We start from the raw sequence: 12,670 nt of genomic DNA on the forward strand, positions 1-12,670 counted from the left end.
GGTTGCTTGATATCCGTGTATTCAACCCACTAATATGCTACTGCCTCTGCTGAACCTTGGGGCAGGGCCAGAAGGGAGAGCAAGGTCTGGATACGGTCTCTGGGGCTGACTGTCTGGGGGGAGGCAGCATGGGAACTGGTGAAGCCAGAGGCCATACCTGAGAGCAACATGGGGTCTCTTTCCAGGGACTTTTTGACATGGTCCGACTCCCCAGTCAGAGAGCTCTCGTCAATCTTGAGATCATTGCCCTGGATCAGGATTCCATCTGCAGGCAGCAGGTCACCTAGTACACAGAAGTGAAGGGGCAACAGGGAAAGAGGGTAGGTAAGGACCATCCAACCCCATCTCAGGGCTGCTCCCATGGGCCCCGCCTATAGGGCAAAGGCCCAGGGAGAATCTGGAGAGCATTTGAAAGACAACTTCAGCTCTGACAACCTGAGATAAGACTCCATTCCGGGTATTATAAATTCAAACAGTTACTGATCCCCAAACACATTCCCATGGCCTGAATATTATATACTTTTCATCTAAGACACACAGGGTACAGTCTAACAGTCTTTGGGAGTTTCAGTTACTGCTTTCTGTGAATTTCTCTCCCATAACCTCCTTAAACTCTAACCTAGAAGCTAACACAATTTGGGGTCTTATCTTTTTGGGCCCTCAGCAATTCCAAGCAGCCCCCTTATGCCAAAGGACCTAGCCTTCAAATAGGGAGGGTGGCACAGGTACAAGAAACACAGGGCTCTCACCGTATTTGATCTGGGCAATGTCCCCCACCACGATCTCAGCCACAGGGAGCTGAATGATGTGACCATTTCGGATAACGGAGAATTTCTGTTCCTTTTCAATGCGGTTCTGCAGCCCCCGGAATTGCTTCTCTTTGCTCCAATCATTGAAGGCGGTCACTAGCACCACGATGATCACTGAGAATAAGATGGCTGCCCCCTCAATCCAGCCGGCTTCTGCCTCCCCTTCATCTTCTGGGCTAGTTACGGCTAGACCACACTCTAGCCCAGGGAAAGCAGAGAAAAGAAGGGTCACGTAGGGGCTTTTGTTGGCATTAAAAATGGGGGTTGTGGGGCTTCCCTGGTGGCGCAGTGGTTGAGAGTCCACCTGCCGATGCTGGGGACACGGGTTCGTGCCCCGGTCCGGGAGGATCCCACATGCCGCGGAGCGGCTGGACCCGTGAGCCATGGCCACTGGGCCTGCACGTCCGGAGCCTGTGCTCCGCAATGGGAGAGGCCACAGCAGTGAGAGGCCCGCGTACCGCCAAAAAAAAAAAAAAAAAAAAAAAAAAAAAAAAATGGGGGTTGTGCTTCTGCAACCCCCCAGAATAGAAAGTCAGGGAAAGAAAATAACAGCTATTCTCTTGGGTAGAATAGCTCTCCTCTGAGGATACTGGAGGACAGCAGGATTGGGCGTCATCTCACCACCAGTATAACTATTTATGTTTACCCCAAAGAAGCAAATGACTAAATAGCATGAAACATGTCAATACAAATTACAGGTTAGTCACATATAAAGAACTTATGACCACCAACATGGTAGCTCCCACTACTACTTCCTATGATGCTCACACAACTGGGGGAACTCTGAGATGCAGGGCTTTGTTGGTTGAGTGAGCATAGAGGATTTAAGACATTCTGAATAAGGATTTGATGGGAAAGGGGGGAAAAGACCCTGGAATCAGGATAGGTTGGAAGAATAGCTTACTAGCTACTTGTTAGTTTCCTTTGGAGAACCCACTCTGGATAATGGGGGGGGGCATTTTTAAGCTATAATCTGTCAACGTGAATACTAAGTGTTTTTCGGTGGTGCTGGAAACAACCCAGATCAGAGTCACGCTGGTCTGTTCAAGATACTCACGTTCATTTTCTTCCCCAGGGGGGCGATAGAAGGACAGGACCAGGGAGATGATGGCTGCGATCTCCAGGATGATGAGTGTGACATCTTGAAGGGCTTCCCACACTAATTCTAAAAAGGTCTTGGGCTTTTTGGGGGGAATCAAGTTTTGTCCAAATACTTGTTTACGTTTCTCCAGATCTGCAGGGTTTCCAGATAGGCCTGAAAAAGACACAAGAGTGGAGCAAATGAGCGAGAAAAAAGGGGTAGAGATGAATGACAGAAGAAGGCAGTTAAAAGATCCCTTTAAAAAAGATACCTTGCTTCCCGATCTGCCCACGTATGAGATCCAGTTAGGGTGACTGGTCTCTGTGGCTGACAGACTTTTTGCTCAGACTCAGGGGATGTGAAATTTTCAGTCTAAAAATGGGGGCAAACCCAGACAAGTTGGTCACAGGGGCCACTCACTCCTCTTGGTCTCCAGGGTAAGCTAACCTAGACCTAAAACTTCATCTCTTCCTCATGGAGTTTGCTCCAGGCTCCAGCTCTAAGAGCACAAACATTAAAATGTTTCCTGAGACTCACACAGAACTTTCCTCTCACATTAACATGTAAATGCTGGTCATGATTTAAAAATAGAGCTGGGACTTCCCTGGTGGCGCAGTAGCTAAGAATCCGCCTGCCAATGCAGGGGACATGCATTCGATCCCCAGTCCGGGAAGATCCCACGTCGTGGAGCAATTAAGCCTGTGCGCCACAACTACTGAGCCTGTGCTCTAGAGCCCGTGAGCCACAAATACTGAGCCCACGTGCCACAACTACAGAAGCTCGCGCACCCTACAGCCTGCACACCGCAACTACTGAGCCCACGCACCACAACTACTGAAGCCCGCGTGCCTAGAGCCCATGCTCTGCAACAAGAGAAGCCACCGCAATGAGAAGCCCATGCACTGCAACGAAGAGTAGCCCCTGCTTGTCGCAACTAGAGAAAGCCCGTGTGCAGCAATGAAGACCCAACACAGTCAAAAATTAAAAAATAAAATAAAATAAAATAAAATGTTAAAAAAAAAAAAGGGCTTCCCTGGTGGCACAGTGGTTGAGAGTCCGCCTGCCGATGCAGGGGACACGGGTTCATGCCCCCGTCTGGGAAGATCCCACATGCCACGGAGCGGCTGGGCCCGTGAGCCATGGCTGCTGAGCCTCGCGTCTGGAGCCTGTGCTCCGCAACAGGAGAGGCCACAACAGTGAGCGGCCCGCGTACCGCAAAAAATAAAAATAAAATAAAAATAAAAATAAAAACAGAGCTGGCTTCCACCCACTGGCTCATACACAAAAGCCAGAAAGAATAAGCTATCTGCCCAAGGTCATGCTAGGAGGCTAGGAGACAGGGCCTAAGCAGTTGTCCTGTCCAAGTTTCAGTGGTTTCAGGAGATCAACAGAGTAGAGGCTTCGAGGCTCCAACTTTGGGCATCCCCTTTTTGCACATAGCCATCCTTTTCTGTCACACACAGAGGCATACATGCATAGACACACACACATCACTAGAGGTACTACTGTTCTGCTAAGTACTATGTACTTAGAGATGTACTAGGTGCTAAGAGAAGTACTACTTAGACAAAGTACTAGGAGAAGCACTATTATTCAGGTTGAATAAAAAGAGAACAATGAAGGTGAAGCCACTGAGTTAGTACTCAGTCCTTCATCAGCATGTTCCCCACTAACACACGTGTGCTTACATACCTGTGTGAGTGTGCACACATAGTCCAGGCATGTTGCCAGAGAGAAGAAGAGTGAGGCAGAACTATTCCCAGTGTCTTCCTTATATTTAGGCCCTTCTCCTGGGCCCCAGGGGTGTTATACTTTAAGGGAAGAGGAGACAGCTTCTAACTTTAATTAATGCCGGGTGACATTTATCAAATTGTTTACACAACTTGATTAGCAAATTAGCCCTGGTTTTGGCACTGGACATTGTTGGCTATACTGTGGGTTCCTCATAGGCAGGGTGAGGCAACCTTTGTCTTGAAAAAAGATCAGCAGCTGAGGAGGGTTAGAATCAAAGGATGGGGACACTTAACACAGCTTCACACAGAGGTGCAAGCAAAGCAGATGACCGGAAGCTGCAAGGAGAAAATGGGGATACTGATGCCAGAGGACTTCTCCACACTTTAGTCAACGTGAAGGGCTACTCCACGGGTGGGGAATGGGGGCTTAGCAGGAGGGCAGACATCTATCCTCCACCTCCACTGAATAGGATGCAAGAGTGTTACTTTAAATGGCAAGGAGAGAGATTTGGGTTAGAACTAAGGAAGACAGAGCAAGATTTTGAAAATGGGAAAATAGGTGCTCAGGGAGTATTGTTTGCAGGGTCCACTTCTCCACCCTAGAAACAAAAACCATCAGGAGAGGTACTTGAAATCTACCTGGGGACCCTGCCTGGAGGTAAAGTGGGGGTGTGAACTGGCACCCACGATTGTGAAGTGGGGACTGCAGACCACTTCCTCTTGCCAGTGCTCAGGAGAGGGAAACAGGGGGAGTGGCGCCTGATGCTCTTATCCAGGGCCTCCTGCCTCCTTGGGCCCAAAAGTGCCACCCTGGCTGGAAAGCTGAGAGGCACAGCAGAGCTCTGCAGGGGAGCGGGTTTGACCAAAGCACTAGAAGCAAGCTGGGCTGCTTGCCAGAGAATCCCTGCCTCCACCACTCTGAGAAGTCAGTTCTCAGCAGGAAAGAAAATCCAGGGCCTGGGAAAGGAGTGTTTCTGGGCAGGGCATCTTGATCCCCAGGCAGGCAGAGGCAGAGATGCCAGGGGACAGGGCCTTGCTGGTTCTTTCTCTCAGGGACCTGAGATAGCAAGTCTGTGCCAACTTGGAACTGCTGTGCTGGATGGCCAGGCTTGCTGGAGGGAAATAGGAGTTCTGCTAATTTGTTAATCTACCTAGGATGCTTCTCAAGAAAGCAGGATTCACAATGTAAAGGGAGGAGATGTTATTCTCTCCTTAACAAGGGTGAGTAGATGACTATGAGGGCAAATCAAGACGTCAGATATTAGAGGTTATCATCAAGGGACATCCCAATAAGTCTAATGAAGGCCAAAATGGCATCAACACAACAAGAACAGTCTAGCTAAAAGCACCCCATCTGAGGTAGCCCTGCCTCTCCCTGCTCTCATATTAATGCCCCATAATCACCCTTGACTCCTCTCTCTCTCTCTCATCCACTATATCCGTTTAGTCAGGGAATCTGTCAGCTCTATCTTCAAAATATATCCAAGGTCCCCTCACTTCTCATTTTCCACAGCTCCCATCCTGGTCTAAGCCACGGTCATCTCTCGCCTGGACCACTGCGACTGTCTAACTGGCCTGCTGCTTCCACCCTTGCCTTTCTGTTCTCAGTCTCTTCTCTTTCCAGAATGATCTCTTACAGCCCAACCCATGACACTCATCTACCCAGAATCCTCTGGTGCCTTTTACTTGGAAGGAAACTGGGTACAGAAGACCTTACGATGGCCTATAAGCCCCCTTTATGAGCCCCCAGCCCCCCACCCCTTAACTCCTACCATTTTCCCCTTGTTCATTGAGATGCCATCAAGCTAGCCTTCCTGCCATTCTCTGCATGCACTAGACACGTTTCTATTTCAGGGCCCCTGCACACGTTTCCTTTCTCAGATTCCTCTCCACTAGGTAGGGCTCATCCTTTCACCTCCTTCAGGTCTTTGCACAAATGCCACCTTCCTCGCGAGGCTCACCCTGACCACCGTATTTAACACAGACTTTTCTGCCCCTAGCACGTTTGATCTCCTTATCCTGCTTAACTGTTTCCCTCTACAGGTCTTCTCTCAGAACAGGTTATATATTTATCCTACGTTTGTCTATCCCCCTCCACAAGGGCAGGATTTTTGTCTTTGTTCCTTAGGTCTAGAACAGTGCTTGACACATAGTATGCACACGAATTTATTGAATGAACTGCATGAATGAGTAATAAATAAGATTGTGAACATTTAAGCGATTACAATTGTGCCAGATGCTTCACCAGGCACATTTGTGTCTTCTCACTGAAACACTGCAAAGCCCTGTGTAGTAGCTGCTATTAACCCCACCTCACATATAAGCAAACTATGGCCTGGAGAGGTTTTGTAACTACTCAGGTAAGTACACGGCAGTCTGTACCGCTCTACAGGAAGCAGCTGGATGCCAACCTACACACAGTGGGGCTGGGGTGTGGAGGCAGCTGCACTCAGCTGAGGCTTCATTCTGGTGTGACTAACTTGTCCTGGTTTGTCCAGGGCTTTCCAGGTTTTAGCACTGGAGCTCCTGCCTCCTGGGCCGGCCCCTCAGCCCCAGGCAAACAGGGATGGTTGGTCACCCACCCTCCTTTATTTACCTCAGGGCAGGCCCACATGCTGCTTTTCTCTACACCTCTAGGCAAATCAGTCCTGTTCCCACTCTTTATTTACCACCAGGGTGAATTAGTCCCATCTTTTCCCGTCCTCAGGGTTGGTGACACCAGGTCTGTCAGAGTCTAACCTATGAATTTTGTATTCAATAAAAGGTCCATTATTGGCCTTTTTTGGACCCAAGCAAATGGAACAAGACAGGTTATGGAAAACAAAAAAGGTCAGGCCTTGCTCTTACTTAGATGCCCTCAAAGTCACACATTTACTTCCCTTTTGCCATTTTCTCTCATCTCTCTGCTCCACCTTAAGTCACCCTACGCTCTTAAAATAGCTACCTTAAGAAGTCAAGTGGCTGCCCAAGTTCCCAGCATGCCCTGTGGCAGGGAGGGGCAGTTTGGGGCTGTCAGCATAGTAGCCTTGGGAATCCTCTCTGACATGTGGCATGGCCCAGGAAAGCCATGTGGGACTGGGATCTCGGCCAATCCCCAATTTGGGGCTTTCCATTCCCATTCTTCTGCCCCCAAGAGGCTCTCAGGCCTTGATCTCAGCAGCTGTGATTTCACATAAATACTCGTCCAGCCCAGGAGGGGGTTTTAGTCCCTTATCTCCACAGTTGTTTCTAAAATATACTGCTTCCTGAAGAGGGGAAGGAAGACTTGGCAGGGAGAAAATGCTGGAAACACTGGAAAAGGGTTTCCCCTAAAAATACATCAAGAAAATGAGAAGAAATCTTGTCCCCAAGAACATAAGAGAGAAAATCCTACCCAAATCGGGAATACATCTGGCCCGAAGAACCAGACTTAACACGTGAGCTAGGAGAAGTGACAAGAATGTCAGTCTGTGAAGTCATTGCCCCCACTCCACGCTGGGGAATTACACAGCCCTGCCCAGGCTGGCGGGAGATGGAATAAGCAGCAGTGGAAAATCTGTGTCTGCTATGAGCCTGTTCGGGGACCCAGGGCTTGGGAGGAGAAGCAGCAGCCCAGCCCTCAGTGGCCTGGCTCCAGCAGGGAAGGACCAGGGCCAGATTCCCTAGGAGGCCGAGGACTGTCGGCAGAGGCACCCCTTATCAGAGCCAGCTCAGGCCCAGAAAGGGTGGGGCTAGGTTAGACATCATGAGGGACTTCCCAGCTGTCTGAGTTATGATACCTTGCCAATGGGACAGCAGAACCTTCTCCTACAAAACTAGTATAAGGGAGAGGCTTCTCTGGGTTGATCTGAAGGCAATCTATTTGGTATATAAGAACAGACATCAGAATACCTTTCAAGTCCTACCTTAAAAACCGTGGATTAGGGGGCAAGAGGGAAGAGTAGCCTAAAGTCAACATAAGGACTGACAGCCTTCAGCCAGCTGCTACTGCTAACCCACTGCCACTCCTCTGAGGATTCAGAGCACTTTCTCTGCTTCTGCATCTCTAGCTTAACACACCCACAGCTTGGAGATGTGCTCTGTACCTGCTGGCCTTCCAGCCCCCAGAGAGAAGGCAGTCTCCCTAAGGTCACCACAAGAGGATGATGGACTTAGAGAGGAATGCCCCTTTCTCACTCGCAATCCTAAAGCCCTGCCCTAGGTGGACAGCTTCCTCAGGGAATGTCTCCCCGTATCTGGCCATCTGCTGTATGGCTTTTGTGAACACTCCAACTCTGGCACAGAGAAGAGACAGCTCCCTAGAGCACCCTCCTCACCCTCTGCTCGGCCGCCCTCTCCCACGCTGCATGCACACACTCCCCTCCGGTGTCACACCCCCCAGTACTCACACCTCAGAGCTAAATACAAAGAGCGAAAGCTCCACTTCCAAGGGCGGATGCAACATCTGCCTCAGCCAAGGAGGGAATGCTATCTTTCTTCCTTCCCCTAGCTGACGGTTCAGTGCAAGGCAATGACAAGAAGGTTTAAAGCAAAACAAAGCTCGCAAGAATTTCTGCTGAGTTGCCAAAGGAATGTGGCACAAAAGGTTCTAGGCCTGGTGGAAGGGGAGAAAGCAGGGAGGGCTCTCAGGTTGAGGAGATGTAACTATTCTCCCTGCCTCCAGACTTCTCTACCCCCTGCTTGGTAGCATTATGCCAGCTAAGCCAGAAGACCAACTCTGGGCAAGGAGGAGCTGGATAGAAAAGAATTCACAGAGCCTGGGGTTGGCCTGGGAAAGAGCAGGCCCATAGCTGTCACGCACGGTTGACCTAATTCAGCCTATAACTCAAACCAGACAGGGAACTCCCAGGATGCAACGTGGAATTCCCTGCAGGGGGAGGAGGGACTAAGGGAGGGCACTTTTTCTCTCCTGTCTTTCTCAATCATCTACCATCCCACTGTTGATGCTGCTTCCCCCAGGTTTTGTGAAAACCTTTCCCACCCCTCTGCTAGGTACTAAATATTTCACAGCTACTCACAGCACAGTGTAGCTGCTCTCTGGCTGTTTGAGCCGGTCTGCCCATCTCTACCCCTTCTCCTCCCTCTAAGATATTCTTTTGGCCTGAGTCTCTGTCATACCTTAAACTTAATACGTCTGCCCAAAGTGTGATGGGCAGAGAGGACCACAGATTGTTATTCTCAGCAGTCATGCCCACATGAATTGTTTTTAGAATAATTTATTTGGCATCTTCCAGGTGATGGCTATGGGGCAGAGGGCATGAGGAAAGAGAGGTAGCTTGGCTATGCTTCTAAGTTGAAATTGATGGACTCCTCAAAGTGGATTTTCTAAAACAGACTATAAGCCCTACAGATAGGGAAGAAAATCTCAGAGAAGCCAGTTGCCCATCTTCTTCTCATATCCGTTCCATCCCATATCCACTTGCCCATTTCTTTACATCCCCTGCAACATCAACATTCTCTAAAGCAGTGGTCTCTAAGTCGGGGGCCTGCATTCATCTGTTAGGGCGTGGGAAAGGTACTGGAACTTTTTGTATTACTTCATCCATTTCTATTCCTTGTAGATCCTACTCTAAATAATGTTAGTGTTAGAAGTACTGTAGGTGAACATTTATGGGGCTACGTGTGCAATTTTCTTTCAGATTGACAATGCTACTAGAAATTTCAATCTCCTACACTGAGGAAGAGCCCAATCCCAGTATGTCCCAGCTTATGGGAAAATGGATACTTCTTGGTAGAACGTGCCACTGACCTCGAAAGGCATGGCAACAGGAACACAGCTAAACCCCAGAGACCTTAAGGTGCAGAAGAGATAAACCTAAATCCTGCAGTTAATGAACCAAAATCAAAGTCTGCGCTGTCTTAAAACAGATTCTTTCCCCCTCCTGCTGTTTAATCCCCAAAGAATCTCAGCTCCCAAAACCTAGTAGGTGCTCAGTTATTAGGCAAGGCAAAGATGCTTGCATCTTATGCCAGGAAGATTTAGTAAGTGGTAGCAATTACCACAGAGCATGGCCAGGCCAGAGCTTCCCTAGGCAATCACATGATGGAGGAGTCCTATCTCTGACTCCTAGGCCCCCTTTTCCTTCCCTACAATCCCCTCAGCTTAGGTCCCTGTACTGTGTGCCCCCATAATACCATCATAGCACTAGGACAATATTTCTGAAATTGCCTCAAGTTTTGTGTATCCTGTTATTGCCTGTAAGCTTTATGGAAGGAAGAACTGTCCCTGTCGTGTTCACCATTGTGTCCCCAGCACCTGCTGGACGTTAAATATTTGTTTAATGTGGTTGAAAAGAAATTAGAAACCCTCTGTATCCCACTGTCACACCCTCAACTCTGCAGAGGAGAAAAGGAATAGCAGGGTACAGAGGGAACATGAAACAGAAATTCCCACCAACATTCTTCTAGATCCAAATTCAACATAAATAGTCTTTAGCTTTCTGAAAGAAGCCCACAGGTAATGATTCATTGTTTAGTCAAGGCTCCCCTTCTCTGCCCTTTCTCATCTGGGCCCAGACCTCCCCACTAACTGGTGGCCTAGCTCCTCCTCAGAAAACATCATTCTTCCTCCTAAAAAGGGTCACACAGCTGAGGACCAATGTGGGAAAGTTCTACGGGGAAGAAGAATTCATACAACTTTCTATCTAGACCAAAGAATCTCTCAACTAGGATCCTCCCTGCTTCCTGCACACAAAGGGAGACTGAGACTAAGGAAAAATACCTCTTCTTTCTTCCCCTTAAGCCACGGGTAATTCTCATTCCAGATTCACAAAGGTTCTCTTGCTCTTGGAAGCCAGGAGATAGCATGGAAAACTGATCAGAAGATAAAAGGCTATCTTCTAGGGGGTATCATCCAAAATGCGCAGCTCTTTGGAGATTGGAGAGATTGGTTGGGGTTGGGATGTAATGGGGAAAGAAGAGGCAATAGAAAGAGGGGGGATAAAGAAATTGGAGTGAGGAAAGAAGCAAGCAAACTAAAAAGATTCCATTGGGCTTCCCTGGTGGTGCAGTGGTTGGGAGTCCGCCTGCCGATGCAGGGGACACGGGTTCGTGCCCCAGTCCGGGAAGATCCCACATGCCGCGGAGCGGCTGGGCCCATAAGCCATGGCCGCTGAGCCTGTGCGTCCGGAGCCTGTGCTCCGCTGCGGGAGGGGCCACAACAGTGAGAGGCCCGCATACCGCAAAAAAAAAAAAAAAAAGATTCCACTGGCGCAAAATGCTCAGGTTTTCCCTACTGATAAACCTCAGGTAACACAACAACCACTTATCCAGGAACTAGAGCCTCACCTCTGCCTCTTTGCTCTTCTTTAACATGGCCATGAAGGCTGAACTCTTTAGTGGCTTAGATGAAAGCATGTGTCATCTTTCACGTCTCCCCCACCCCTTTTTGTCTCCCCAACTCTCCTTCCCTTTTTTGCTCACACTCGGCCTTGTGTCTGGTCGTTGCTGAATGCCATGGAGGCTGAGCACCTCCATGTCATCTCGAACGTAACCAACTCTTGGCCACTGGGGCATCTCCTCTTGTTCCAACTAGCCATTGTACTCAAGGAACACAAGCCAACATTAAATTCACATTAGCATTGGGTCACGGTTAGACATTTTATCAGGCGTTGGAATACAAAACAAATTGTAAAATTATCTGTGATTCTGAGACTCTCCGTGTTGCTGCTCTAGCCAAAGGGGCAGCAGAACATGAATGGACTGTGAATCAGAAAACATGAATTATTCCATCGAGTTCTACCCTGTGGTAAGACTTTAGGCAAGTCATTTAAACCTTTTGGTCTGTTATGAGCAAGAGCGAGAGAGAGAGACAGAATAAAAGAAACATTTTAGTGTTTGAAATGTTATAAACTCCAAGTTCCATAAGGCCCCTTAGTAGCTATGGTTTAAAACAATCTACCAATCTATACTAAAGATACTATCAATCCAACAGAAAATAAAGGGGAAGAGTCATATTCTAGAAACCAGTCTCCCCTATCTTACTTCACCTTGGTTTCCAATCAGCAGAATTCTAACACCGGGAAAATTTCTTTATTATTCTTATTATTAACCTGCAGGGGCCCCCCACAGCTATGCTAGGCTGTCAGGCAACTCAGTGCAGTGTTCTGTGAACAGGCTGTTTTTTTATGGCACCTGGATATTGATGCTCTTTTCTTAGCCTGTCCAAGCAAACCGCTCAGCACCATCCCTGTCTGGGGAGAGACTCCTGTGTCATAGCTCTTCTGTGTCTCCTTTTCCTATCCCTTTACTCTTCTCACATATGAGGGGGTCATTGTTGGCACTGGGGGCTAAAAATTACTCACAGAAAAGTTATTTTCTGACACCCTGCCTCCCCAGCTCCAGGACCAGCCCTATGGGTAAGTCGTAACATTGAAATAAATCAGGATACATATTTGTGATCTAAGGAAGCAGGAGAATGGCAGTGGACAACTGTGACAATGGTAGGGGTACTGGGATATAGGCATGGCCAGGGTCTGTAGCAACAGAGGCACCTGACATCAGAAGGGTGACTTTCAACTACAGGTCTGAAACCAGGACTGGGAAAGAATCTAAGCATTTGATATCTGATGTTGAGATTAAAGTACAAGATATATGCTGGCCTTTGGGAATGGAAGCTCTCTGGGAATCAGGAAGTTAACAATAACAGCTATGAGAAAGGGTTTGGAAAATCAGGAGGAAAGTCTGGACCCTGCTCTTAGGGGTTTCTTAGGTTCCAGCTTATTTGGACTTCTGAGTTTCACTCTGTGAGAGAAACAACTGACCCAAGGGATAAGAACAGAAGAGGAAGGGGGAAAGAAAGATCCTGCTTAAATTCTGATGGATGTTTCTAAAGTATTGCAGTATCTCAGTTAAACATAACAGGAATACCCTCTCTTTAAGGTCAATGCTACTGTGAAAGTGGCAGAATAAAGAAATCTAGCTGACAAGAAGTAGGCATTATCCAAAGGGCAGTCATTAGATACTAAACAGAAGGCCTTTGCTAAGCCACATGAAAGCAACTAAGCACTGCCATCTTAACCAGGCTTTTTGACATCAACAGGTGAATGGAGAAAATGGACAGTGGTTGC

General features: G+C 48.2%; 1 protein-coding gene across 2 annotated transcripts in view; it reads right to left on the bottom strand.

Annotated features, from left to right (window-relative positions):
* Positions 1-12,670, bottom strand: part of ATP2B4 (ATPase plasma membrane Ca2+ transporting 4) — a 92,400-nt gene that overhangs the window by 35,623 nt on the left and 44,107 nt on the right. For both annotated transcript variants that reach the window (XM_082613237.1, XM_082613238.1), the window contains exons 3-5: positions 1,867-2,064; positions 750-1,007; positions 158-283 (exon numbers count right to left, since the gene is read on the bottom strand). In XM_082613237.1, coding sequence (XP_082469363.1) covers positions 158-283; positions 750-1,007; positions 1,867-2,064 — 582 coding nt within the window. The remainder of the gene's footprint in view (positions 1-157; positions 284-749; positions 1,008-1,866; positions 2,065-12,670) is intronic.

Source organism: Mesoplodon mirus, assembly GCF_964341445.2.
Source record: "Mesoplodon mirus genome assembly, chromosome: 3".
Lineage (NCBI taxonomy): Eukaryota > Metazoa > Chordata > Mammalia > Artiodactyla > Ziphiidae > Mesoplodon > Mesoplodon mirus.